At 43.1% G+C, this 22,912-nt stretch overlaps 11 protein-coding genes across 11 annotated transcripts; 5 read left to right on the forward strand and 6 right to left on the reverse strand.

Annotated features, from left to right (window-relative positions):
• Nucleotides 1-1,319: 1,319 nt before the first annotated feature.
• On the reverse strand, nt 1,320-1,844 carry SAMD00019534_077180 (hypothetical protein; the record flags this gene model as incomplete). Its single annotated transcript, XM_012896758.1, has 1 exon — nt 1,320-1,844. One exon carries the CDS (start codon nt 1,842-1,844, stop codon nt 1,320-1,322), a length of 525 nt encoding a protein of 174 aa, XP_012752212.1.
• A 441-nt stretch (nt 1,845-2,285) lies between these two features.
• On the forward strand, nt 2,286-3,294 carry SAMD00019534_077190 (hypothetical protein; the record flags this gene model as incomplete). The annotated part of the gene is made up of 2 exons (XM_012896759.1): nt 2,286-2,449; nt 2,535-3,294. 2 exons carry the CDS (start codon nt 2,286-2,288, stop codon nt 3,292-3,294), a joined length of 924 nt encoding a protein of 307 aa, XP_012752213.1.
• Nucleotides 3,295-3,638: 344 nt separating this feature from the next.
• Nucleotides 3,639-3,993, reverse strand: SAMD00019534_077200 (hypothetical protein; the record flags this gene model as incomplete). Its single annotated transcript, XM_012896760.1, has 2 exons — nt 3,639-3,799; nt 3,867-3,993. The coding sequence occupies 2 exons, from the start codon at nt 3,991-3,993 to the stop codon at nt 3,639-3,641; spliced, it is 288 nt and encodes a 95-aa protein (XP_012752214.1).
• Nucleotides 3,994-4,437: 444 nt separating this feature from the next.
• On the reverse strand, nt 4,438-7,953 carry SAMD00019534_077210 (hypothetical protein; the record flags this gene model as incomplete). The annotated part of the gene is made up of 5 exons (XM_012896761.1): nt 4,438-6,201; nt 6,279-6,418; nt 6,511-6,573; nt 6,655-6,856; nt 6,937-7,953. The coding sequence occupies 5 exons, from the start codon at nt 7,951-7,953 to the stop codon at nt 4,438-4,440; spliced, it is 3,186 nt and encodes a 1,061-aa protein (XP_012752215.1).
• Nucleotides 7,954-8,221: 268 nt separating this feature from the next.
• Nucleotides 8,222-8,819, reverse strand: SAMD00019534_077220 (hypothetical protein; the record flags this gene model as incomplete). The annotated part of the gene is made up of 3 exons (XM_012896762.1): nt 8,222-8,386; nt 8,462-8,749; nt 8,817-8,819. Coding segments are annotated over 3 exons (456 nt in total), but the record flags the coding sequence as incomplete, so codon positions are not given.
• Nucleotides 8,820-9,033: 214 nt separating this feature from the next.
• SAMD00019534_077230 (hypothetical protein) lies at nt 9,034-10,420 on the reverse strand (the record flags this gene model as incomplete). The annotated part of the gene is made up of 3 exons (XM_012896763.1): nt 9,034-9,077; nt 9,165-10,259; nt 10,357-10,420. 3 exons carry the CDS (start codon nt 10,418-10,420, stop codon nt 9,034-9,036), a joined length of 1,203 nt encoding a protein of 400 aa, XP_012752217.1.
• Nucleotides 10,421-10,839: 419 nt separating this feature from the next.
• Nucleotides 10,840-12,976, forward strand: SAMD00019534_077240 (hypothetical protein; the record flags this gene model as incomplete). The annotated part of the gene is made up of 7 exons (XM_012896764.1): nt 10,840-10,899; nt 10,987-11,308; nt 11,379-11,621; nt 11,688-11,815; nt 11,872-12,104; nt 12,186-12,293; nt 12,382-12,976. The coding sequence occupies 7 exons, from the start codon at nt 10,840-10,842 to the stop codon at nt 12,974-12,976; spliced, it is 1,689 nt and encodes a 562-aa protein (XP_012752218.1).
• A 119-nt stretch (nt 12,977-13,095) lies between these two features.
• On the reverse strand, nt 13,096-13,612 carry SAMD00019534_077250 (hypothetical protein; the record flags this gene model as incomplete). The annotated part of the gene is made up of 2 exons (XM_012896765.1): nt 13,096-13,201; nt 13,278-13,612. The coding sequence occupies 2 exons, from the start codon at nt 13,610-13,612 to the stop codon at nt 13,096-13,098; spliced, it is 441 nt and encodes a 146-aa protein (XP_012752219.1).
• A 300-nt stretch (nt 13,613-13,912) lies between these two features.
• Nucleotides 13,913-18,144, forward strand: SAMD00019534_077260 (hypothetical protein; the record flags this gene model as incomplete). Its single annotated transcript, XM_012896766.1, has 3 exons — nt 13,913-14,083; nt 14,161-14,417; nt 14,496-18,144. The coding sequence occupies 3 exons, from the start codon at nt 13,913-13,915 to the stop codon at nt 18,142-18,144; spliced, it is 4,077 nt and encodes a 1,358-aa protein (XP_012752220.1).
• Nucleotides 18,145-18,289: 145 nt separating this feature from the next.
• Nucleotides 18,290-20,264, forward strand: SAMD00019534_077270 (hypothetical protein; the record flags this gene model as incomplete). The annotated part of the gene is made up of 2 exons (XM_012896767.1): nt 18,290-19,588; nt 19,662-20,264. 2 exons carry the CDS (start codon nt 18,290-18,292, stop codon nt 20,262-20,264), a joined length of 1,902 nt encoding a protein of 633 aa, XP_012752221.1.
• Nucleotides 20,265-21,322: 1,058 nt separating this feature from the next.
• SAMD00019534_077280 (hypothetical protein) lies at nt 21,323-22,837 on the forward strand (the record flags this gene model as incomplete). The annotated part of the gene is made up of 1 exon (XM_012896768.1): nt 21,323-22,837. One exon carries the CDS (start codon nt 21,323-21,325, stop codon nt 22,835-22,837), a length of 1,515 nt encoding a protein of 504 aa, XP_012752222.1.
• Nucleotides 22,838-22,912: the final 75 nt, after the last annotated feature.

The raw sequence follows: 22,912 nt of genomic DNA on the forward strand, positions 1-22,912 counted from the left end.
CAATTGACATACCAACAGACTTAACACATCAAGGTGAATCGATATATATTGTGTATCACTGCTGAAGCTATTCTTTAGCAACACATTCAACAACAGCCAGGATACACTCACATGGTGTATCAACTACGATCGTCGCACTCCACTGATCACCAACATCGTCCAACAAACACCTATGACACATCATCAGACTCTACCCATCAAGAAGAAGCGATACATACTATATTCATCGTCGTTGGGGTAATCTACATCAACTTTTGTCATCAACATCCAACTACACAGTGGGTAACAACCAAAACCTTGGGCAGATCGTCGCACTCCTACTTCTAACAATAACTAATACCAATCAAGATTATAGTATAGTAATACTCAACACATCAAGATGAACCGATCAATATATTATACATCACTGTTGAAGTGATTCATAGGAATTACAGTCTTGGACAGCCATGCAACGACGACCATTTCAGCTCACTTGGATCGTCGCACACCAAACAAGGACCAACATCATCCAACAACTCCTATGATGCTCCAACAGACTCGACTCATCAAGATGAAGCGATATATACCACACTCATTACCGTTCATCGTAATCTATATCAACGTGTATCATCATCCCTCCTCAACACCCAATTGCCACCTCCACCAACAACATCTTGACTGGTGCGGCTGCTGACCCGACTGAAGATGCTTGACGAGATACTACATTATATGACAAGCTTCCACGGACGGGAGAAGTGACAAGACACACCATCAGTGACCATTCAAATTTGCGAGCACAACCTAGCCCGACAAGGACCTCTATTGCATCTTCAGCACTCCAGCCAACCCATTTGGCTGACACCAAACATCTATAGTCTTAAGAACCCCCTCTAGTGTACTAAAAGAACGTGAGTATCGAGTAGCATCAATGACCAAGTTATCATACCTTTCACTCTTAACACACTCATACTGACCCAACCTTCCACTTCATCTGTAGCGAATGGTCATGTTTTCAAAACACCGATACGTATACCAAGGCAGTCCAGGAGGATTATGTGACCAGTACCAGAGCCATTCAACAAAGTCATCGTCACACAGCACTGCTCAAGAGAAAGTCTCTGGCTATGTCTCCATGGTGAGCTGCTGTGGGGCTCATTGGCCAGAATCCGAGGAACAGGACGACGACATAGACGATGACCTCAACAACAACACAAGGATGCTTGGTCAATATACTCTGAGAGTATGATGAGAAAAGGTGGCACCAAAAAGAATCTCTCGCGCGAAGACTTTGAACAGTTGCTTCAAGACCAAGTGGATCCACTTGCATTAGTAAAATACTTTTAATAGGCATAATAAAGGTTGCGTCCAGCAGGTATATTGTTTGGGACATTGTTGATGGTTACTTCTTGTGACTCCATGTCGAGATTGTGGATGTCCAGCTCGGTGGTGCTCACTTGGTCAAGTACAATGATGAAGTTGTTTTCTGTGTCGTGGACAAAGGGTGAGTAGGTAAAGCTATTTGCAAATGGATTAATGTAGGCTGGAATGGATCGATCGGGTATTGATATCAGCTTGGTCATCTGACCAGACCCCAAATTGATGGAGGAGACAAAGACCTCGCCCACTGTGCCATTTGGGCTCTTAGCAAGGAACAAGTTCGATCCATGCCCATAGAGCTGCATCATGTCAGTGTTGAGGACTTCCCCACCAATATCAATTGTGTAGTGACTCTGTTTATACATCTGAAGCTGGAGCGCCACAATTGTAAGTTGGCTCGTATGACCGGGCGCAACAAAGGCCATATAGTAGGTTTGAGAGACTACATCGAGTGACCCAGATGGGAAATTCTCAATCTGATAGTCCATCTCAAAAGAAGTGCTATTGGAGATGATTAGATTAATGTTGCAACATTTGGTCTGTGATATAGTCTTACGCTAATGTAGAGTTCAGATCATATGCTATGGACATTTGTTCGATCTATCTGAAACCAATTCAATGTTGATTGGATGAGCGCAGGCACAACCAACAACAGTTGCATGGATCGACTCTGTATGTGCCTCACTCACAATGATGAACTTGTCATCAGGTGATGTCACCCAGAAGCAGATGCCCTGCACCAACGTACTATCCTTTCTCTACAAGACTGGAGATGAGTATCTGGTCTTTGGTATAGACTCAGTCAACCAGAGCAACTATCTCATACAACCCTATATCAAGACGGTGAATGCAAATGCAGGTATTAAAGTTAGCTTAGGATAGTTTGTTGTGACGAAATGCAACTAATGTATATCTTTCAGTCTGGAGTGATGACAGACGTTTCATCTGGCATCCGCACCATACTCTACTTCAATCCAATCAGATTCATCGCAGGCTACGACTCTATCAATAACATCGTCTACGCACCAGTTCGCCTGGAACTACTGGCACATCAGATCTCCTTATCGAGGACTTTGGAAGGTCGATTGAGTGGGTATCAATTGCGTCACCTGCGATAGCTCAATGCAACAACTACTACTTCTAATACTTACACTACATACACATCCAATATCCACCAGACGCTATGTTACATTTGGAAATCTTATGACTGGTTTGGCCTATGGCGCATACGATCAGTACTCTCAGACCTACTATATGGTCATCAACTCGGATTACGAAATGCCTGGCTTCACACTTGCCAAGTACTCTATCGTTCACAACAACTTCACAATGCATAATCTCACGTTCGACTTCCCTCTCCCGTCTGTCAAGGAAGTGTTTGTCTACAATTCCACTGTCTATGTTGGTGTCCATTCGGTATCCGATAGCTACTATGGCCCTATTTCATTTGGCGTGGCCAACCTCGACACCAACGAGGTAAAGGTCATCTTCTATGTTGACAATGCCTTCACCTATCAGGGAAATATGTGCACGTTCACTCTCGATCACAACACTGGATACCTGCTTGTACTGACCACCTTCCAAGTACTAGTGGATTTCACCGAGTACTTTATCAACCTTGAGACCTACGAGGTAACAACACATGTAATCACGTGGCCAGCGGACAAATACACTCCGTGGATGTGCTTTGCTTCATTATTTAAGCAGAACAGAACAAAGGTATCGGAAGTAGTTCTTTATCCATTCTGTTTCCACTTAAACTATGAAGATAGAATGATCTGGCTACCCAAGAGAAGGACACCTTCCTCAAGAGCTCGTGGGTCTATCAACATCTTCATCAAGATCAAGGATAAGCGACTGTGTGCGCTTGAGACCACCCATTCCTGCTCAACCACCACTACCTGTTTCACAAGCACACCATCCTTGTCCAAGGATTGAGTCAATTAGTGTATATTGTTGCTATAGCAATATTTGTTAGCATGCTCGAGACAACTATTGACGACTGTTGTTTGAGCTGATGTCAACCATATTTTCAATGAGACTCATCACAAATGATAAACCAGTCAATAGTCACAAAAAGCGAGAATGTAAGTGTAAGGGTATGGGTCCAGATAGACATACGTTAACAATTCATCAAATGGCTATCATCCCGAAGGATGTGTCAGGATTGAGTGTTTGTTTACTATTGAGGTTGGCAATTGCCATAACTCACTCGGCTTTATTTGTTTACATTAATAAAAAAAAAAAAAAAAAAAATGTCATTAGTAGGATATCTTCATCTCTTACTTGGTGGCCTTTTTGGTTGACTTGGAGGCAGTCTTCTTAGTCTTGGTGGTCTTGGCCTTGGTCTTGGCGGCAGTTGCCTTTGGCTTGGAAGCCTTTTTGGCGGTGGTCTTTGGTTTGGAGACAGTGCGAGCAACCTTCTTTGGCTCATCAGTACCGACTTAAAGAATAGAAACAGATGTTAGTTAATGCACCACAACGTCTAGATTATCTGAGGATGACCATACTGCTGTTTACCAGTCTGGCGGGAGGGGTGATTTTCCTTGTGCTGGTGGCGAGTGGAGCAACAGTCAAAGGCTTCTTTGGAGCTGCTTTCTTTCTCTCTGTCTTTTTGGCGGCTGCTGAAGTGGACATGATGATGTGATTATTATTGTTGTTGTTGTTGCTGGTGGCAAAGTGTTGAATGATCTTGAGTGAATGAAGAATTATGTTGTCTTTGAAGTGTTGATGGTGACGAGGAGCAGTTAAAGTTACAAATATTGTACTAGCTGTTTAATTCATTGGGAATATGTTAGAAGTTTGGTAAGGTGATAGACGCTATTCAATATAGTTGCACTAGAATTATTTGGACACTCACGGATGATATCTCTCTGTTCTTGTCGATGTTGAATGATAATGATGTTGAACAATAGTGAGTTGCTAGCTTCAACTCAATCCAAACATTATCACTCAACTGTGTGCGGTGGTTGGAAGGGGTGAAACAACAACAAAAAATCAAAATAATCGAATCAAAAACAACAACGGTTAACGGATTATCGAAAATTGATTTCAAATTCAAATTCAAAAGTCGCGGCTTTTTTATTGATCGGATAAAGTGGACGGAGTAGCAGTTCCAGCCTCGAACAACTTGAGTTTGTTGGTGACCAACTGTTTGTCAATGTCAATATGAGCATCGTGGAAAAAAACTGATCGTCGTTCAGTCTGTTGGCTGTTTGGATCATAGGACGCCGAGAGGGAATGGATTTTGGATGCAGATGCCATACGCTTAAGTGTTGGCGATTGTCTGCCCACCTGTTGTTGTTGTTGTTGTTGATTTGGTTCGGACAAATGTTGTATCTGTGTTGGCGATGAAGAGGAGGAGGAAATTGATGGAATAATAGGTGCTCTTCCAAGAACTGGTGCTGATGTCCTTTGGTTGGTAATCTGAGCAGGCGAGCCATCATGCAAGACTGGAGCTGATAGTGGCCTGAAGCCCTGGGAAGCCATTGATGGTGTGGTTTGGCTGGAGATGTCATCGCCAACAGATATTGGAGATGGGATGAGCGTGGCTTTGTTTGGTGTTATGGCGGACTTTGGTGGTAATTGGTGCGTGGTTGCCACCTGTATAGGAGAAGAACTCCTTCTTCTCTCAATTGATGTCTCATTCTCGACAATAACTGCATGCTTTGCAACAAAGGACTGTTGTTTGACCAATTTTGGAGGTGATGGTTGTTGTTGTTGTTGTTGTTGTTGCTGTTGTTGCTGCTGTTGCTGATCTCTACTCTTCATTTCCTCCAGACATGATACCAAGGGCTGAAGTTTCAGAGTGAAGATTGTCAACATGTTCTGAAGCTCTTGATTGATGTACGAGACCAGTGTCCTTTCCATTCCATTTATGTGCTCCTTGATGTTTTCAACCGCCTCAGAGTTCTTGGCGTCAACGTATTGAAGTATGTTATTCTCCATCGACTCCATCTGCTCCTTGATTCCATATGATAGGTGACTAGTTGACAACAATCCAAGACTATCACTAGATAGTTGTTGTTGTTGTTGTTGTTGTTGATGTTGTTGTTGATTTGTTAATAGTACAAAGTTGTTTGCCTCTTCCAGATGAGTGGGAACAAACAACCTCTCCTGGCTGCTATAGGGTGGCAACGGTGGCAAAGGCTTGGTTGGTGCCGAAACCAGAGTTCGCATCGGGTCACTGCCTGCCAAAGCTGCTGATGTGCTCTTGCTTCGGGAGTGAGTTGCCTTCCTTACAGGCTTTCTAAAGACCATTGTACCAGTAGCGGAGCACTCTGGATCGCTACCGTTCTCTTCACTAGCGCCATCTCCAACGTCCACCTTGACGTCTGGCTTCTCGGCGTGGAAGACTGTGGTGCTGAAAGCGTCGACCTCATCATCCTCTGAGTCCTCCTCATATTCGTGGCAGGTTGAGTATACACCCTTGAACACCATAGTGCCACGAGAGGCAGTGGCAAGCAATGCAGTGTTGTTCTTGGTGACCAGCTTGTCAAGGTGATCAGTACCGACGTCCTCTTTTGAACCATCGCTACTAGCACTCTTGTCACTCTTGTCACTCTTGTCGCTCTTTTCACTCTTGACAGTCTCTTGTGCAGGGTTCAACAGGTGTTGCTTCTTCTGCTCGTCGTGTTGTTTCTTCTTTATGCGCAACACCTGGTGTACAAGGTCACCGAGTACCTCGGGGCCTCTCTTCTTCTTGAGGAAGTGATGGCTCAGTAGCTCTTTTGGCGAGGGTCTCTTGTCAGGATCTTTGCACAAGCACTTGGCTAGGAAGTCATTGAGAGCGGGTGACCACTTCTTGGGCTCAGAAAACGTTGGTGATGGCCATATTGGAACCATCTAGTAGTAGGTTCGGTATTGTTAGTTGAGAGTCCTATCTACTGATATCAACATCAGATTTTGGTGACATTGGTTACCTTCATTGCTCTCATTGGATTCATCTCCATGTGTGGGGGTAGACCATCTGCCATCTCAATGATTGTGATGCCGAGTGACCAAATGTCGGCCTGGTAGTCATATGCCTTTTTGAGTATTACCTCGGGTGCCATCCACAAAGCTAATCATTCATTCATTCATTGTTGTCAATGGATTGTATATGTTAGAATGAGTGCCAGTCTGTAACAAGTTTTAACGTTGTTCATCACTTACGAGTTCCTATCATCTCTTGTGATTGGTCATCCATCGAGGTGAGCTTCTCAGAAACACCAAAGTCTGTCAATAAATGATTAGTGAGTGAGTGAGTAGGATGAATTTCGGGATGATACATCATCACCAACACCAACAACAACATACCAGCAATCTTCACCTGAGCTCCCTCATTCAGAAGGATATTGGCTGCCTTTACATCACGATGTACGATATTTTGATTGTGAAGGTATATCAATCCTTTCAGTGTGTTCTTGATAACATAGGATATTTGTGACTCGTTCAACGTCTTCTCTGTTGACTCTATAATATCTCTGATTGAACCAAGTGCACAAAAGTCCATCAATATCTATTGGATAACAAGGTAAATTGTTGTTGGAGTGTAAGTAAGTAAACAACAAAAGGTCTACAGCTACCACCTCTACATACCCATATCTTGTCCTCATGTTGGAGGGAACCAAAGTAAGAGACAACATTTGGACTCTTGCAATTCTTGAGGATGTTGATCTCGTTCTGGAGCGACTTTTGCGTCTCCTCCTGCTTCATCTCGATCACCTTTATGGCCAGTGTGAATCCCAGATCCCTGTGTGTTCCTTTGTACACTGATCCATAGGCACCATCGCCTAGCTTCTCATTGAGAACAAAGTCATTGTGGCCAGTCCATTTGAGGTCAAAGTCCACATGCATCTTGTGTATGACGCTGTACGGCATGGATATCTCAGTGTCCACATCGAATCGCGCAGAGTTATGTCCCTTCTTCTTGTTGTTGTTGGCCGACTTTGACTTTGACTTTGACTTGCCAAACAGATGGAGATCTGGCGGTCGCAGGAGTGACGCTTTCTTCTTGATCCTGTCCAGTGCTGAGAGATTTTGGTAGCTGGTGTTTGCCGACGACGAAGCAGGTGAACCCAACAGAGACGAATCACTGTCAGACTGAATAGGCGAGCGCATTAGGCTGGGACTGGAGATGTTCTGGGCCTGATCCTTTTTGAGCTGTCTTTTGTCACTGCTACCACTGACGTGAATTGATGATGAGTGTGCTATGGGTGAACCTGGAGAAGAGTGTCCAGAGGACATAATATCTAGGTCTGCATCCTCTAGGTCATGATGATGATGAGTGGGACTCTGTGGTTGTTGATGTTGATGTTGTTGTTGTTGTTGTTGTGGGTGCTGATGGAGTAGTGAATCATAAGAGTCGTCGGAACGAATTGATTGATTGCTGTTATGTCTTTGCAAATTTCCACCTGCTGATGATAATGACGAGGAGGACTCTGTTCGGCTGGTCGATGTGCTCAGTGTTGGTGGTGGTGGTGATTGTACATCAGTGTGAGCATTGACAGTCAATGACGTTGTTATTGTGGTTGTGTGATCAGTGTTTGGCGTGGGTGGAGGTGATGCACTTTTGAGTCTCTGAAGGAGACTTGGTGATGATGATGATGATGACATTAATATCTATATATACAATGTTGTTGTATCGTCTATCTATCTATATATCTTTTGTTTGTATGAGCAATAACAATGTTTTCTTTGGGTGTTGTGGTCCTCAATCAATCACCAGTCATCAATCTCACTTTGATTATTTGAATCAAAATGAGATATTTTAGTAGGAATACCAATAAGAATAATAGTAATTATTTACTAATCTCTCAATTATGTGTTATACAGGAGTCGCGCTTGATAATAAAGTAAGACACTCTGAAGGGTCCTGTCACTATAGATCAACCTTGTGCTCCGCCGGATTCTCTTGTTGAGCGTCTTGTTGTGCAATGATTCGAAGTACTGTTTTCTTGCTTGTCTCTTGCAACTCTCCTGCCATGATCAGTTCGTCTAATATATAGTATGCTTTGTGGAAGTTGAAGATCAAATCGAGCTCACAAACCTGTAATATGTAATGTACATATCTTGTCAGTATCTATATCTCTTCCTATGTCTCACTCTCACTCTATATAGTTACATTTCCAAAGTAGCGATCCAGAATCTCTACAAAGTGATGAATGATTTCCAATACAATGAGTTCATTGTCTGTACGATCGACACAGACCACAAAGTATAGACTGGCGTATCGCTTAAAGATGATCTTATACTCCTTCCACTCCAAGAAGTTGCAGAGCTTGGGTGGTCTAGTGAGCACCATATTGCATATCTCTCTCGAGAATCTTGCCTTCTCTTTGGTCGTGAACGATGAGTACCATTTAGCCAATCGCACCTTTCCCTGTCTGCTCAACAACAATAAGAAGTGAAACTTGAGAGAGTGATATACTATTAATACAAAAGTGTAAGTAACCTCATCATCTTTGATCAATGCATACCATATCTATCTATCTATCTATCTATCTATCTATCTATCTATCTATCTATCTATCTATCTTTATAAGTATATTTATCTCTTACAAGTTAAACTTCTAGTCACTGCCCCAATCACACACTTCACTCTTTTTTTTTTCATTCACACTGACTGATAGATGCAACGTGAGCAAGAATACTAGTTTAATGTTTCGGGAAAGAGAGAATGGTTGATAACTGAAGTCACTCTAGTGAGTTTGAATTCCAGTCTCGAACCTGTGTCTTCTCTCCGTTGTTGTTGTTGTTGTTGTTGTTGTTGTTGTTGTTGTTGAGCCATACGACTGACGATTAAAGAGATCTCTTATAGATCTTACCCAACAACTTGAGGAACACCTCTTGTGGCATGATCCTAACGTTATCAATCTTGGCAACAAGCTCCTTGTAGGACTGGTCCTCATATTGCTTGAAGATCCTCTTGATTCCAATGTCATTGTAGATCTTCTTGACCGAGGCAACGTCCTGAGCACTCTCACGACCATAAACCTTCTTCAAGTTGGCAATCTGCTCTGGTGTACCGTTAAGGATGGCCTGACACACGAGCCAAGTGCACTTGTTCTCCTCAATATCTCTGCCAATCTTGCCAATCACGGCGGGGTCTCCGTAGCAATCAAGGTAGTCGTCTTGAATCTGGAAGTACTCTCCCATGGGCAAAAGGATGTCCAGAGCAGTGTCAAAGGCAGGCTTGCTACTGATGCCGGCCATGTGCATGGCCAAGGCCACTGGCAAGTAGAACGAGTAGTAGGCAGTCTTGTACTTGACAATACGTCTGTAGGTGTCCAACGTAAAGAGGGAGAAATCACCACGGTTGGGTTGTGTCGTCAAGTCCAAAAGCTGACCAAGCTCGGTCTGGTAGGAGGTCTTGTGGAACAGGTCCAAGATCTCTGCGTAGTAGGACTCATTCCTAAAGTACTTCTTGATCAAGATGTAGATGCATGACTCAAGGATGAATGAGTCGTTGATGGCAATGTTGCCTACGGTGGCGTTGGACTCGCTGGACAAGGGATTCTTGGTGCGGTACCAACAAGGGTTACCACGACGTGTGATCGATTGGTCCATAATGTCATCAGAGACCAAGAAGAAGGCCTGCAACCATTCAACACACCAACCAAGAACGTTGGCTTTGAACACCTCGGCTCTTCTCAGTGGACGACCCTCGACAAGAGTTTGGAGACTGTGGATGACGGTCAGACCACGGTTCATCTTGCCACCGGCCACACTATGATCGATCAGACGAGATATCCACTGTTGAGCATGCGATGGAATGTCCATTGAGGGCAAGTCCTTCAAGATCTCATTCTTTAGGATTGGGAAGATATCCAAGAAGTCTTGCATACCCTCGGTGGTCTTCTTTACTGGTTGTTGTGTGGCAGTGGTTGCACCTACATCATTCGATTGCACCTGAAGGTGTTCTGTTGTTGATGGATGGATCAAAAAGAGAGACAGACGAGATAGAGAGAGTTTGTTAGTTGGAAGGTATTCTATTTTATATAAAAATGTTGATCATACCAGTAATATTGTTACTGTTGAGATGAGAGGAGATTATTGCAACACGTTGTAGTGGGTTGCTCATTGTATCCTTGGAATAATGACTGTGTGTTGATAGTAGTAATAATGACTTGAAACGAATGATGTGTTTGAAGTATCTAATTGATTGTGTTGAACAGTTTTGATGAGCAACTTTGGGAACCTCAAAAAAAAAAAAAGATATTTAAATTATTTAATTTAATTAATCACTATCTATTTCTAATCTATCACAGTTAAGATGGATTGATAAACTTTAATTCATCATTATGAATGAGAAAGAATATATATATATATAAAGAATATACATAAATATAAATAATAATAACAGTAACAATAATACTTACAGAGTCATATAACCTCACCCAATTGGGTGGTGTCAAAACAAACAAAACTTGGAGTGAGATCTTCATTGTTCATTCATTCACAACAAACACCAAGAGTCACTTTTTATATATAAATTAAACAATGTCTACGCCTCCAGCAACTGAAGCTGAAGCAGCATCAACCACTAGCAGCAACTCACAGGTATGTGCGATTACTACGTTGTAGACATCTGGTGTAATTGATTGTAGCTAGCTCACCTTCTATTATTTAAATCTCCTACACATTTAGTCTGCTCCCTCATCACCAGCAACAACATCACTTAGCTCATCGGGTGGTAACCGTGCGAAGCTTCAATGGACAAAGTCGACAAAGGAGATGAAGCTGCCAACAACGGAGCGTGTCATCTCCAGTGTCAAGTATCCTGCTGCAGAGCCACTTGCACATAACATCCTCTTCAACGCCGACAAGACTGTCAACCTGGTCAAATTGCAGGAGCACTTCTTCAACGAGGGACGTCTCTTCCATGATGATGTCAAGGAGATTGTAGAGCGTGCCGCTGGCATCCTCGAGCGTGAGCCCACCCTTGTCTGTGTGGATGCTCCAGTAACAGGTATGTGTAACACTAACCGGATACGACCCAACAGATCACTTACCGTACTTTCAATCATCATCAACAACAGTATGTGGAGACACTCATGGACAGTTCTATGACTTGATAAAGATCTTTGAGAACGACATTGGTGGAAGCCCAGCCAGTACCAACTATCTCTTCCTTGGAGACTATGTTGATCGTGGATACTTCTCGATGGAGGTGATTCTCTACCTCTACTCTTGTAAGATCAACTATCCCAAGACATTCACCCTGCTGAGAGGTAACCATGAATGTCGTCATCTTACCGACTACTTTACTTTCAAAGAAGAGTGTAAGTTTGTATACAAATTGAGCCACTTATGATAATAATGCTAATCGTAAACACACTGTAATACAGGTCTTCACAAGTACAACGAGGAGATATATGACTTTATAACCGAGTCATTCAATGCACTGCCATTGGCAGCGCTTGTCAATGGCAAATTCCTCTGTGTTCATGGAGGTCTTTCTCCCGATATCAAGAATGTATGTGTTCACTTGTGTCATGTCATTCATCTTTCTCACTCTCTCCCTATTAATAGCTCGATGACATTGCCAACATTGATCGTTTCAAAGAGCCACCTTCATCAGGACCCATGTGCGATTTGCTATGGGCTGATCCAATGGAGGAGTTCTCGCCAGACATTAGGGAGCACTTTGTTCCCAATGAGGTCAGAGGCTGTTCCTACTCATTCAGCTACCGAGCGGCATGTACTTTCTTGCAGAACAACAAGTTGCTCTCAGTGATCAGAGCTCACGAAGCACAGAATGCAGGGTAACTATCTCTTGTTGACAAACATTTGAGTCAGTGGAGCTGCCTCTTCTCATTATTTACCAATTACCATTCATTCAATAGATACAAGATGCATTTGCAGAATGACGCCACTGGATTCCCATCAGTGATCACATTGTTCTCTGCTCCAAACTACTTGGATGCCTACAATAACAAGGGTGCTGTTTTAAGGTATGCATAGTTAAACTTTTAAGTTTATGAGCTGGCGGACTCTCCACTACACTTTGATTGTCTAACGAAATTTCCAATCCTTTCATAGATATGAGAACAATGTCATGAACATTAGACAGTTTAACTGCTCGCCTCATCCTTATTGGCTGCCAAACTTTATGGATGTGTTCTCTTGGTCCATGCCTTTCGTCGCCGAAAAGACTGCAGAGATGCTGTTGGTGTTGCTCAATCTATGCGACGATGAGGAGGCCGAGAAGTTGGAGCACTCCGGTGACTCAGAGGAGGAAAAGAGAAGACAGATGCTACGTGCCAAGGTCAAGTCTGTCTCCAAGATCATGAGAATGTTCTCCATCCTTAGACAGGAGCGTGAGACCATCATGATGATCAAGAGCTTCACGCCATCAAGGAAGATCCCTCAAGGACTGTTGTCAGAGGGCAGTGAGGCACTCAAGAAGGCATTGGGTGACTTTGCCAGGGCACGCAAGATGGATCTGGTAAACGAGCGTCGTCCGCCTGCCATTGACCGTGTCAACAGTCGAGGCGAATTGCTCCGTATGAACAGTCGTGGCGAGTTGTTCCGTATCAACAGTCGTGGCGAGCTCTTTAGGAGCAACTCGTACGCAGACCTGAAGCCACCCACTGGCCCACAGGAGACTATCCAGATCACTGAGGCACCAAAGTAAAGCATAATATATGAATAAACTGTGAGCAGTTTTGGTTTAATGTCCAACAACAAATACCAAGTAGGTCAATGAGGTGGTTGGGAGTGGCATCACACGATCAGTGTATGAGAGTCTTCCAACTAGTTGGAAGAGAAGAACTTCTTGATCTCTTGAATGTTCAGCTGGTAGGACTTTTGCTCAAAGTTGATAACGTCGTTCTTGACATCGGAGCTGAACTCACCTTCCCTATATTTATTACAAATAATGTTGTTAATGTTTGTTGGTCATCAACATCCATACGTCAAGTTAGTTAACTACTTACCAGGTGATGAGAGTTTGGTTGGTGTCAGAGATACGGTGGAGTCTGATTGAGCTGATTGTGGCAGTGACCTCGGTGGGTGGGTTGCTCTCGATCACCTCCCAGACAACAGTGAGAGAGATATCACTGAGCTCAAGGAGACGGTGCTTTCTGATCTCACCAGTCTTCCATTTCAATGTGCGGACGGCACCAACAGAAGTTGGGCTGGCGTTGTCATCCATGACGGCGGACTCGATCGTAGAGATGACCTTGGAGGGGAAAGTAAAGTCTCTAATCACAGACCATACTTTCTCAGTTGGTGCGGCGATGATGGAGCTTGCAACAGAACGTGTAGACATTGATTGATTGATTGATAGATTGATTATTTGATTGAATTGATTATTAATCTTTAGATTTAATTTTGACAATTGATGTTGAACTCATCTATCTGTCATTCATTGATTGGTCTAACTGGGGCTAAATAATAAGAAGTTCAGATTTTTTCTGTACATGTTTGTGTTGGGTAAGAGAATGCGAAACAGTTCAATTCGCTTTCTATTGTATTCAGTACCAGGATAAATCCACAATAGATCCCAAACAACATAAACAAAGACTTGACACAACATGTTCGACAACATTTAACATTCATTCATTCATTCATGGAGCTATATAGAAGACTACTAGGATGGTCTTCAAGAGCCAGACAATACACCCCTCTTGACTCGACTCAACAACATCAGCAAGATCCAGTCAATGTGACAGAGGAGGTCGAAAGAGATAGTCTCTTTGATCAACCGTGTCCTGAACAACATGCTTCTCTCTTGTCAAGAGTAAGTACGACATCGTATTGGGAGTGTTACAATGACATATATGTCTATTTCAAGATACTAACAAACATGTTAAACAGTTATCATTCTTTTGGGTTCAACCAATGATGATGACAGGATACAAAAAAGCACCTCTACTTCTAACTGATCTGTGGCGAGCACCGGAACACATCAAAGTCGAGAACACTGTTCAATATCTGGACAATCTACACTTGGATTGCAAGTATGCACTCATCAGACACATCTATCGTGAGTTTGTCCTGAGGAATGTTACCCTCATAATTATCAAGATCTTTGGTGCCATGGTCACTATCGGTTCACCAGTCTTGCTTAAAACGTGAGTTTACATTGTCCAAAAGGTGGAATCCAGTACATCATCATTATTAACAACATCTCTCTATACCGATTACAACAGATTCCTCTGGTACATCCAAAACGATGACTTTCAAAAGGGATATGGATGGCTCCTATCTTTTGGTCTGTTCCTCACATCTATATCATTGTCACTCACCAACCAATACTCCTTCTGGTTCGGTATGAAGATGTGTCTAGAGATCAGAGGATCATTGATTGCCACAATCTTTCGAAAGATGTTGCGCATCAACAATGACTCTCGTCGACGATTCAATTGTGGAGCAATCATGAATCTGGTGGCCGTAGATGTCGAGTCATTCTCAGAGTTCTTTTGGAACAACTGCATCGATATCTTCATCTATCCCTTTACCATAACAATGCTATTGGTGTTCCTTTGCATGGTTGTTGGTGTGGCACCAGGCCTGGTTGGCTTTATCCTCATGGTCATTGGTCTTCCTAGCAATGCATTGTTAAGCAAACGACAGAGTGATCATCAGCTCAATGCAATGAACATTGGGGATGAACGAGTTGGACTCATTGGCGAGATGCTGGAAGGTATACGACTTTTGAAGCTCTATGCATGGGAGCTACCTTTCATCAATCGTGTAATGTCTGTCAGAGAGCGACAAATACATGCCATTAAGAAGCGGAACGTCTTTTGGGCCACTTCATCTCTACTCACACAGGTGTTGGCTGGTGTAGTTCTGTTCTCAACATTCATGGTGTACACCCTGTTGGGTAATCAGCTGACTGCAACAGTTGCCTTTACAAGTCTTACTATATTCGTCAATATGCGTCGACCACTCGAGATGTTGCCAGAGTCCATTCAGAGACTAATGAAGATCATGGCATCCGCACAGCGTATCGAGTCATTCCTCAGGTGTAGTGAGGTGCAAGCATCAATGTTATCATACCAAGATAACGACAAAGATGTACAAATAATCAATGGAGAGTTCAGTTGGGACAGTACCTCCTCAGCATCGACACTCAACCAAGGTCATGAGGAGGAAGAAGAAGAAGACGACGACAATGATGATACTATTCAATCACCTGATGAAGCTGATATAAAAGCATCGTTATTCAAAAAGCAATCATCCATCGAGTTGGAGAACATCACCAAACATCAGTCAACATCAGTTCTCAAGCAAATCAACATTGTGGCACCAGCTGGAAAGCTAACAATGGTGTGTGGACGTGTTGGAGTCGGCAAGACAAGTATTCTAAGTGCATTAATTGGCGAGATACACAAAGTTGATGGTCAAGTGCAGGTTCCACGAAGGATTGGCTTTACATCTCAAACAGCCTTTTTGATCAGTGCATCACTACGTGACAATATATTGTTTGGACAGGACTTTGACCAAGATCGATATATCAAGGTATTACAGGCCTGTGCATTGGACTCTGATTTGGGCCAGTTGCCGGCAAAGGATCTAACAGAGATTGGAGAGCGTGGCCTGAATCTTAGTGGCGGCCAGAAGCAGAGAGTATCATTGGCACGAGCAGTCTACTCTGATCCAGATTGCTATATACTTGATGAGCCACTGTCTGCCGTAGACTCTGAGGTTGCCAAACATCTCCTTCAGCATTGCATTCAAGGTGTCATGGCCAATCGTACCAGGATATTGGTGACACATCAACTTCAGTTCCTACCTGCTGCAGACCATATCATTGTGGTTGGACCCTCTGGTGAGATCACTCAAGGCTCCTATCAAGAGTTGGTAGACAGTGGCATTGACTTTGAATCAATCATGAAGAACAAGTATGGCGATATGCAAAAGAGTCTTCAGCAGCAACAACAGAGACAACAAGAATCAGATGTCGACTCCATCACCACTTCCACCACAACTGAGTTGCCACGGGCACCTTTACCAACAACCCCAGTCCAATCAATCCACGATCTCATTGCATCAACCAACGAACCAAACCTGGAACAAAAGGCCAAGCTACTGGTTCAAGAGGAACGTAACAAGGGTGCCATCGGTTTAGATACCTATGGACCATACGTAAAGGCTGGTGGAGTGATTGGATTCTCCATCATTGTCTTTTTCTACATCACCAGTCAAGTGATCTTCCAGAGTGCTGACTATTGGCTGGTGGTATGGACCAAGAGGCAGCTGTCCACACCTCACACTGACCGTTGGTATTTGATGATATACTTTTGCTTCATCGTCGTATACATCATTATGTTGGGCATCCGATACTTTGCCCTCAGTCGCTTCACAGTTGTGGCATCATCATCGCTACACAATCGATTGCTCACCAATGTCATTGATGCACCAACACTATTCTTTGATCAGAATCCATCCGGTCGTATACTCAATCGATTCTCAAAGGATATTTCAGACATTGACATATCACTCCTAGATGTTATCTCTGACATTATGTACAATGGTTCGTCTGTACTCGTATCGATCTGCATAATGATATTTATCAACCCAATCATGGTGCTACCTCTTGCATGTCTGGGCGTACTCTACTACTTTGTTCAACAAATCTATCGCAGCTCATCCAGAGAACTCAAAAGAATGGAGTCAATCTCAAGAAGTCCTATCTTCTCAACATTTGGTGAGAGCTACAATGGTTTGGTCACGATCCGATCGTTCAAACAGCAGACCCGCTTCTACAATCAACTGATTGAGCAGCTGGATGTCAATATACGTTTGATCTACTATAGCTATGCGTGCCATAGGTGGATGGGCACACGACTCGAGTTCATAGCATCTGTCACTGTGTTCTTTTCGTCATTGTTTTCAGTATACAATGCAGCCGATAACCCTGGACTGGCTGGCTTGGCAGTGACCAGTGCCCTTGGTATGACAGGATTCCTCAACAGACTGGTACGACAATTCACAACTCTAGAGGTCAAGATGAACTCTGTTGAGCGTGTCAATACCTATATACAAACGCCATCCGAAGGTGTTCGATACTCTGATGCACACTCTGCACCACCAGAGGATTGGCCACAAGAAGGAAAGATAGAGTTCCGCTCAGTTCAAGTACGCTACCGTCCAAATATGGAGCCGAGTCTCTCCAATGTCACGGCACTCATACATCCAAATGAAAAGATTGGAATAGTTGGTCGCACGGGTGCCGGAAAGTCCACGATTGGTGTGGTACTATTCCGAATGGTCAATCCATCTGCTGGTGAAATCCTGATTGATGACCTCAACATTGTAGATATCGGGCTGTATGATCTCAGAAGTCGCCTCTCAGTCATACCACAAGAGCCATTCATCTTTTCAGGTACATTACGTGACAACATTGACCCTGCCAAGGTCTACTCAGACGAGCAGATCTGGAGTAGTCTGGAGAAGGTGCAGATGAAGCCTGTCATAAGTGGCATGCCAATGGCGTTGTCAACACCAGTGGATCGCGGGGGAGATACATTCTCAACAGGCCAGAAGCAGCTACTCTGTCTATGTAGAGCACTGTTGCGAAACTCAAAGATCGTGTTGATGGACGAGGCCACGGCAAGTCTTGACTACCACACAGACTCTATCATCAAAGAGACAATCGCCAACAACTTTAAGAACAGCACCGTGCTGACCATAGCACATCGATTGGACACCATCTATGATAGTGATCGTATTATCGTCGTTGATAAGGGTCGTCTGGCAGAGTTTGAGTCACCTGAGCTACTGGCAAGGAATCCAGACTCTCGATATACTCAACTACTGGTTGCACAATCTTCATACAGTACCAGCCAATAATTCAATGAACATCGCCTTTATGTAACCCAAAAGCTGTTTTGTTTTTTTGTTTGGGTGGTTCACACCTCCAATCTATGCATTAGTAATTGTTCAGTGAGAGAGATTTTGATATTGATACAGATACAGGTTGATATATATGCCACTAATGTCAAAGAGGAAGAATATTGATGAGGATGATGATATCAGCGACATCAGTAGCAAGACAAATAGAGCCTACAATAATGTGAAACAAAATGGTGGTGTTCATACCATTCATAAGGACATTGCTGTCAACTATATTATCTGTAATGATAACAACAACACAAATAACGATTACGAAGATGATGATGAAAGTAGCAACAATGACGACAATTGCAGCAGTAGTGTCAAGACGATAAAACCAATCAAGAACAGAAGGAAATACAACAAAAACAGTCATAGCAGAGACAACTCTCCTCCTAAATGCTCATCACCACCCTTAGCAACATCAACCGCCATTGTCACAGCTATCCAACAACAAAACAGCGTACCAACTGAAAAGAATCTTGAAGATCTACACCTCAACAATAGCCAGGAGATCCCTACACTACTTAATAGCAATAGCAACAGTCATTCATTGCCAACAACTACTCCAATAACAAATTGTATACAGAACAACTCAACAAACTTATCAATAGTTCACAATAATAATAATAATGACAATCAACGACATAAGGATCATTCAACACCGCCGTCAGTCAACATCACTGGTCACTCCCCATCACTAAATGGTGTGCCCTCATCAAGGCAGCCGATAGGCAATTCGTCACCAAACCCAAATGCAACTACTTTACACAACAACAACAACAACAACAACAACAACAACAACAACAACAACAACAACAACAACAATGTACACACGAACAATAATCATCAACAGCAGCCAACTCAAACATCCAACGTCATTACAAAGCGTAGTCCATTGCTCAGATCACCACCTTGGCTGGAAGAGGCCAACTATCAGGTGGACGACCCTAGCTCACTAGAGTTGGAGAAAGAGTTGGAGATATTCTATCAGTGGCTGGCACCGACACAATATGAGAACAGGATGAGACAGCTGATAGTCAACCAGATTGAGTTTATCGTTCACGAAAGGTGGCCCACAGCAAAGGTCATTGTATTTGGATCATTCGCAACGGACATTTGCATCCACTCGAGCGACATTGATATTCAAGTATCTGGAATCAATGACAACAACAACAACAACAACAAAGGCGACAGGTTCTACTACTATGACCCAATCAGAGAGCTCCATGCCAAGCTGATAAAGGGCTATCAAAGCATATTCTCAAACATTAAGCTCATCCCATCAGCCAAAGTTCCAATCATCAAGATGTCTCACAAGGGCTCCTCGTACAATGTGGACATATGCTTTGAAACACCGAATGGCATCGAGAATACTGTCATTGTCAAGCACTACTTAAAAGTAAGTAGGAACAATAATGATGATCAATCTATCGACCAATCCACCTCTGACCCGTCACACATTATTCACATAGAAATACAAGTCAATGCGATTGCTATTGATGTTGTTAAAGTATTTTCTATTCCAACACAACCTTAACGAAACATACACTGGTGGCATTGGCTCATATGCACTTGCACTGATGGTGGTCAGCTTCATTCAACTTCGATACGTGCCCTACGAGAAGAGATTGAGTACCAACAGAGCAACCGATCAAAAGAGCAGCTATCGACATGCTGGAGATGACACTGATTATGGTGCCATGCTCTTGGAGTTCTTTCAGCTGTATGGCGAATCATTCCAGTACAGCAAACATGGTATATCATTGAACAATTGTGGCTACTACTATCAAAAGACCGATCAGTTTGGCACCAGTCTCTCGATACTCGATCCACATGACCCCAACAACGATGTTGGAAAGAATAGTTTCAACATTGCCCAAGTCAAAGAGCTGTTCACAAACTCATTCATCAAACTAATCTCTCAAGAGTTTCGCAATGAGAAGTATCCAAGTATCAAGTGTCCCACCATTCTCTCGCGCATCATTGATGAGTCGCTTTATAGACACCAGGCCAATGGACGCAAGTCAGTAATTGCTCTCTCAAAGACAATGGATGGCTTTGGACAGGTGAAATAGACAATAAATAAAGGGATGAAGTTCAATCTGGTCATGATTTGTAAGTGGGGGATAACGAAAACGATCTGTAAAACTCGTCCAAACACTTTTGAAATCTTTTTGTCCAGCCCTGACCAACACGAAAAGTTGAGCGACTATTTCTCAAGGCAATCTTCACCATCATGATGGACAATTCCCCTTGGGGGAGAGAGGACACGGGTCTTTGCACTGTTGTTGTTGATCAATCACTAAAGCACTCAAAACTCACACACACACAAGCAAACAAACACACAAACAATGAAAGTTAATAGTTTCCTACCAGGGACACTAGTCTTGATTATGACAACGACAATGATTATTATTTCGACCTCTCTACCCATTCCATCCAATCCGTCATGTGTTTTCGAAGGACATGACTTTAGCCAATGGCAAAAGTAAGTAAGATCTGATAGTAGTTAAAGCAATATTTGCTTTAAATAGTTAACTGACCACAACAACAATGATGGTATAGCCATACTTTCAACTTTACAGGTACCACCTATCTATCCAACATTACAGTAACTATCATGTCAATCGCTCTGACAATAGAGTGAACTGGTGTTCCAGTCGTTATACTGCACCACTCTATCTTGTTACTGTTTCACTAATTCATTCAAAACCATTGCAATAACCTATCTATAGGCAACATACTACTGGTCATTGTGCGGCACATCAAACTACTGCTATGACAACTTTGATAGAAAATCACTGCCTAATCCTCCACCAATGTATTCATGTCAGAAAATACCTTCCACTTCTGATTGGAAGGATAATGGTGATAATGTATTCACTCCAGTTTGGGCCAAGAACAAAGGTAATAATCTTAATCATATTGATTTACTTATCATTATTATCACTAACACTTTGATAATCTCTAAGCCAATTCAACTGGCGTGGAGATAATGTATCAATCGGATAAACAAAAATGTTTAAACAACACGATCAACAGAAATACGACGGTCCACATTGCTTGTAGCAATCTAACCTCTGTCAACAATGTGTTTGAGCAACAGAAACCTGTGTGTCGCTTCCACATTTATATGACTTCCCCACTGGCCTGTGACTTTCCTCTGATCAACACAGCATCGCTTAGTCAGGCTCCCATGGGTGATTCGTTCCTTCAGCTCAACATCACCTATCCACCAGAGTTGAACCATCGTGTGCTCTTTAATGGTGTACCTTGTGGAACTGTCAATGGTCCAATCTTCACGTGCAAGACCGGCCTGAAACTAGAGAATGGTCAATCTTACACTGTGGAGTTGGCCAATGACTATTACTCTGACAAGAAGGTGTTTGAAAACTATGCTCTGCCATATCCAAAAGTGACTGCATTCTCTACATTGACAACAGAGGGTGGTTCCATAACAATGTCTGGTAGTTTTGGTCAACTACAACAACCCCTAGTAACAATCAATGGTCAACCATGTAACATCACCAGCACCAAACATGATAGTCTCACATGTACAATAGCTGGTCCCCTTGAAGCTGGACAAGCCACTGTGGACATTCAAGTAGATGGTTATGGATTCACCAACAAGTTACTCAACATTGCCACCAGTGCAAAGTGCCTGAAGCCAGGTTTCTGTGGTAGTCATGGCTCGTGTGACACTGATCTTGGTCAGTGCTCATGTCAGACCAATTACTATGGTGAACAATGCCAATACTCTTTGTCCGACCGTGCTGTGTTCACACCCAACTCGTCAGACCCAACAGCAGTATTCGTCTATGGAGGATATAACTTCCGATTCTCCATATTCTCAGTGCAGGAGATACTTCCCAATGGCGACGTTCTTTATGAGGTGAAGCCCACCAACTGGACTGGCCAAGTTACCAACAGTACATCCCTGACTACGATAGACTACACCTTGAATCAGACTGATGCCACACAGACCGATCTCCGTCTGTCTGCTTCGATTGCCTACTCTGATGTTGCACGAACAGTGACCTTTGGCTCCAAGACCTTCAATCTTGCCCCACGATCCATCAAGATTGGAGTGAACATATCTGATTGGAAGTACTCTAGCAACATCAACACACTGAGAGTGGTATTTGTCACAGCCATCAACCCCAACCAAACGACTGGATGCGACAAGACCAGTCTTCCATCCTATGGCTATGCCCAAGGATCCATAACCAACCTCATGGTTCAAAAGGATGAAGTACTGTTCTATGGACGATTCCTGGACTATGCCATCTCTGATGGTCGCGAGACCTTCACTAGAAACGAGCTGATTAGCACCGACCTGGAATCAGATTTGGCCTACATGGGCATCAATCTACCGCAGTGCAAAAAGTGTATGCTTGATCCAGACTTTTCAGCACTGGTCTCTGGTGACAACAATCATGGTTGTCCTCAGGCATTCGAGGTATGGAAGATCGCCCTGATCAGTGGATTGGTCGGTGGTGTTGTACTGATTGGCTTGGCTCTAGTGATCTACACTCAGAGGAAGGCCATCTATCTAAAGTACTTGGATCTGACTGGAAAGAGATCAAACTCCAAAATGCAGTTGGATGAGTTGAGTAGCTCTCGTGCAAGTGTAACTATTACTGGATAACCAGGTTTCTACAACCTTATCACTACATGTTGTATATTTAAATATATAAATAAATTGTTTTTTTTTGACCAAAAG

Source organism: Acytostelium subglobosum, assembly GCF_000787575.1.
Source record: "Acytostelium subglobosum LB1 DNA, scaffold: scaffold16, whole genome shotgun sequence".
NCBI lineage: Eukaryota > Evosea > Eumycetozoa > Acytosteliales > Acytosteliaceae > Acytostelium > Acytostelium subglobosum.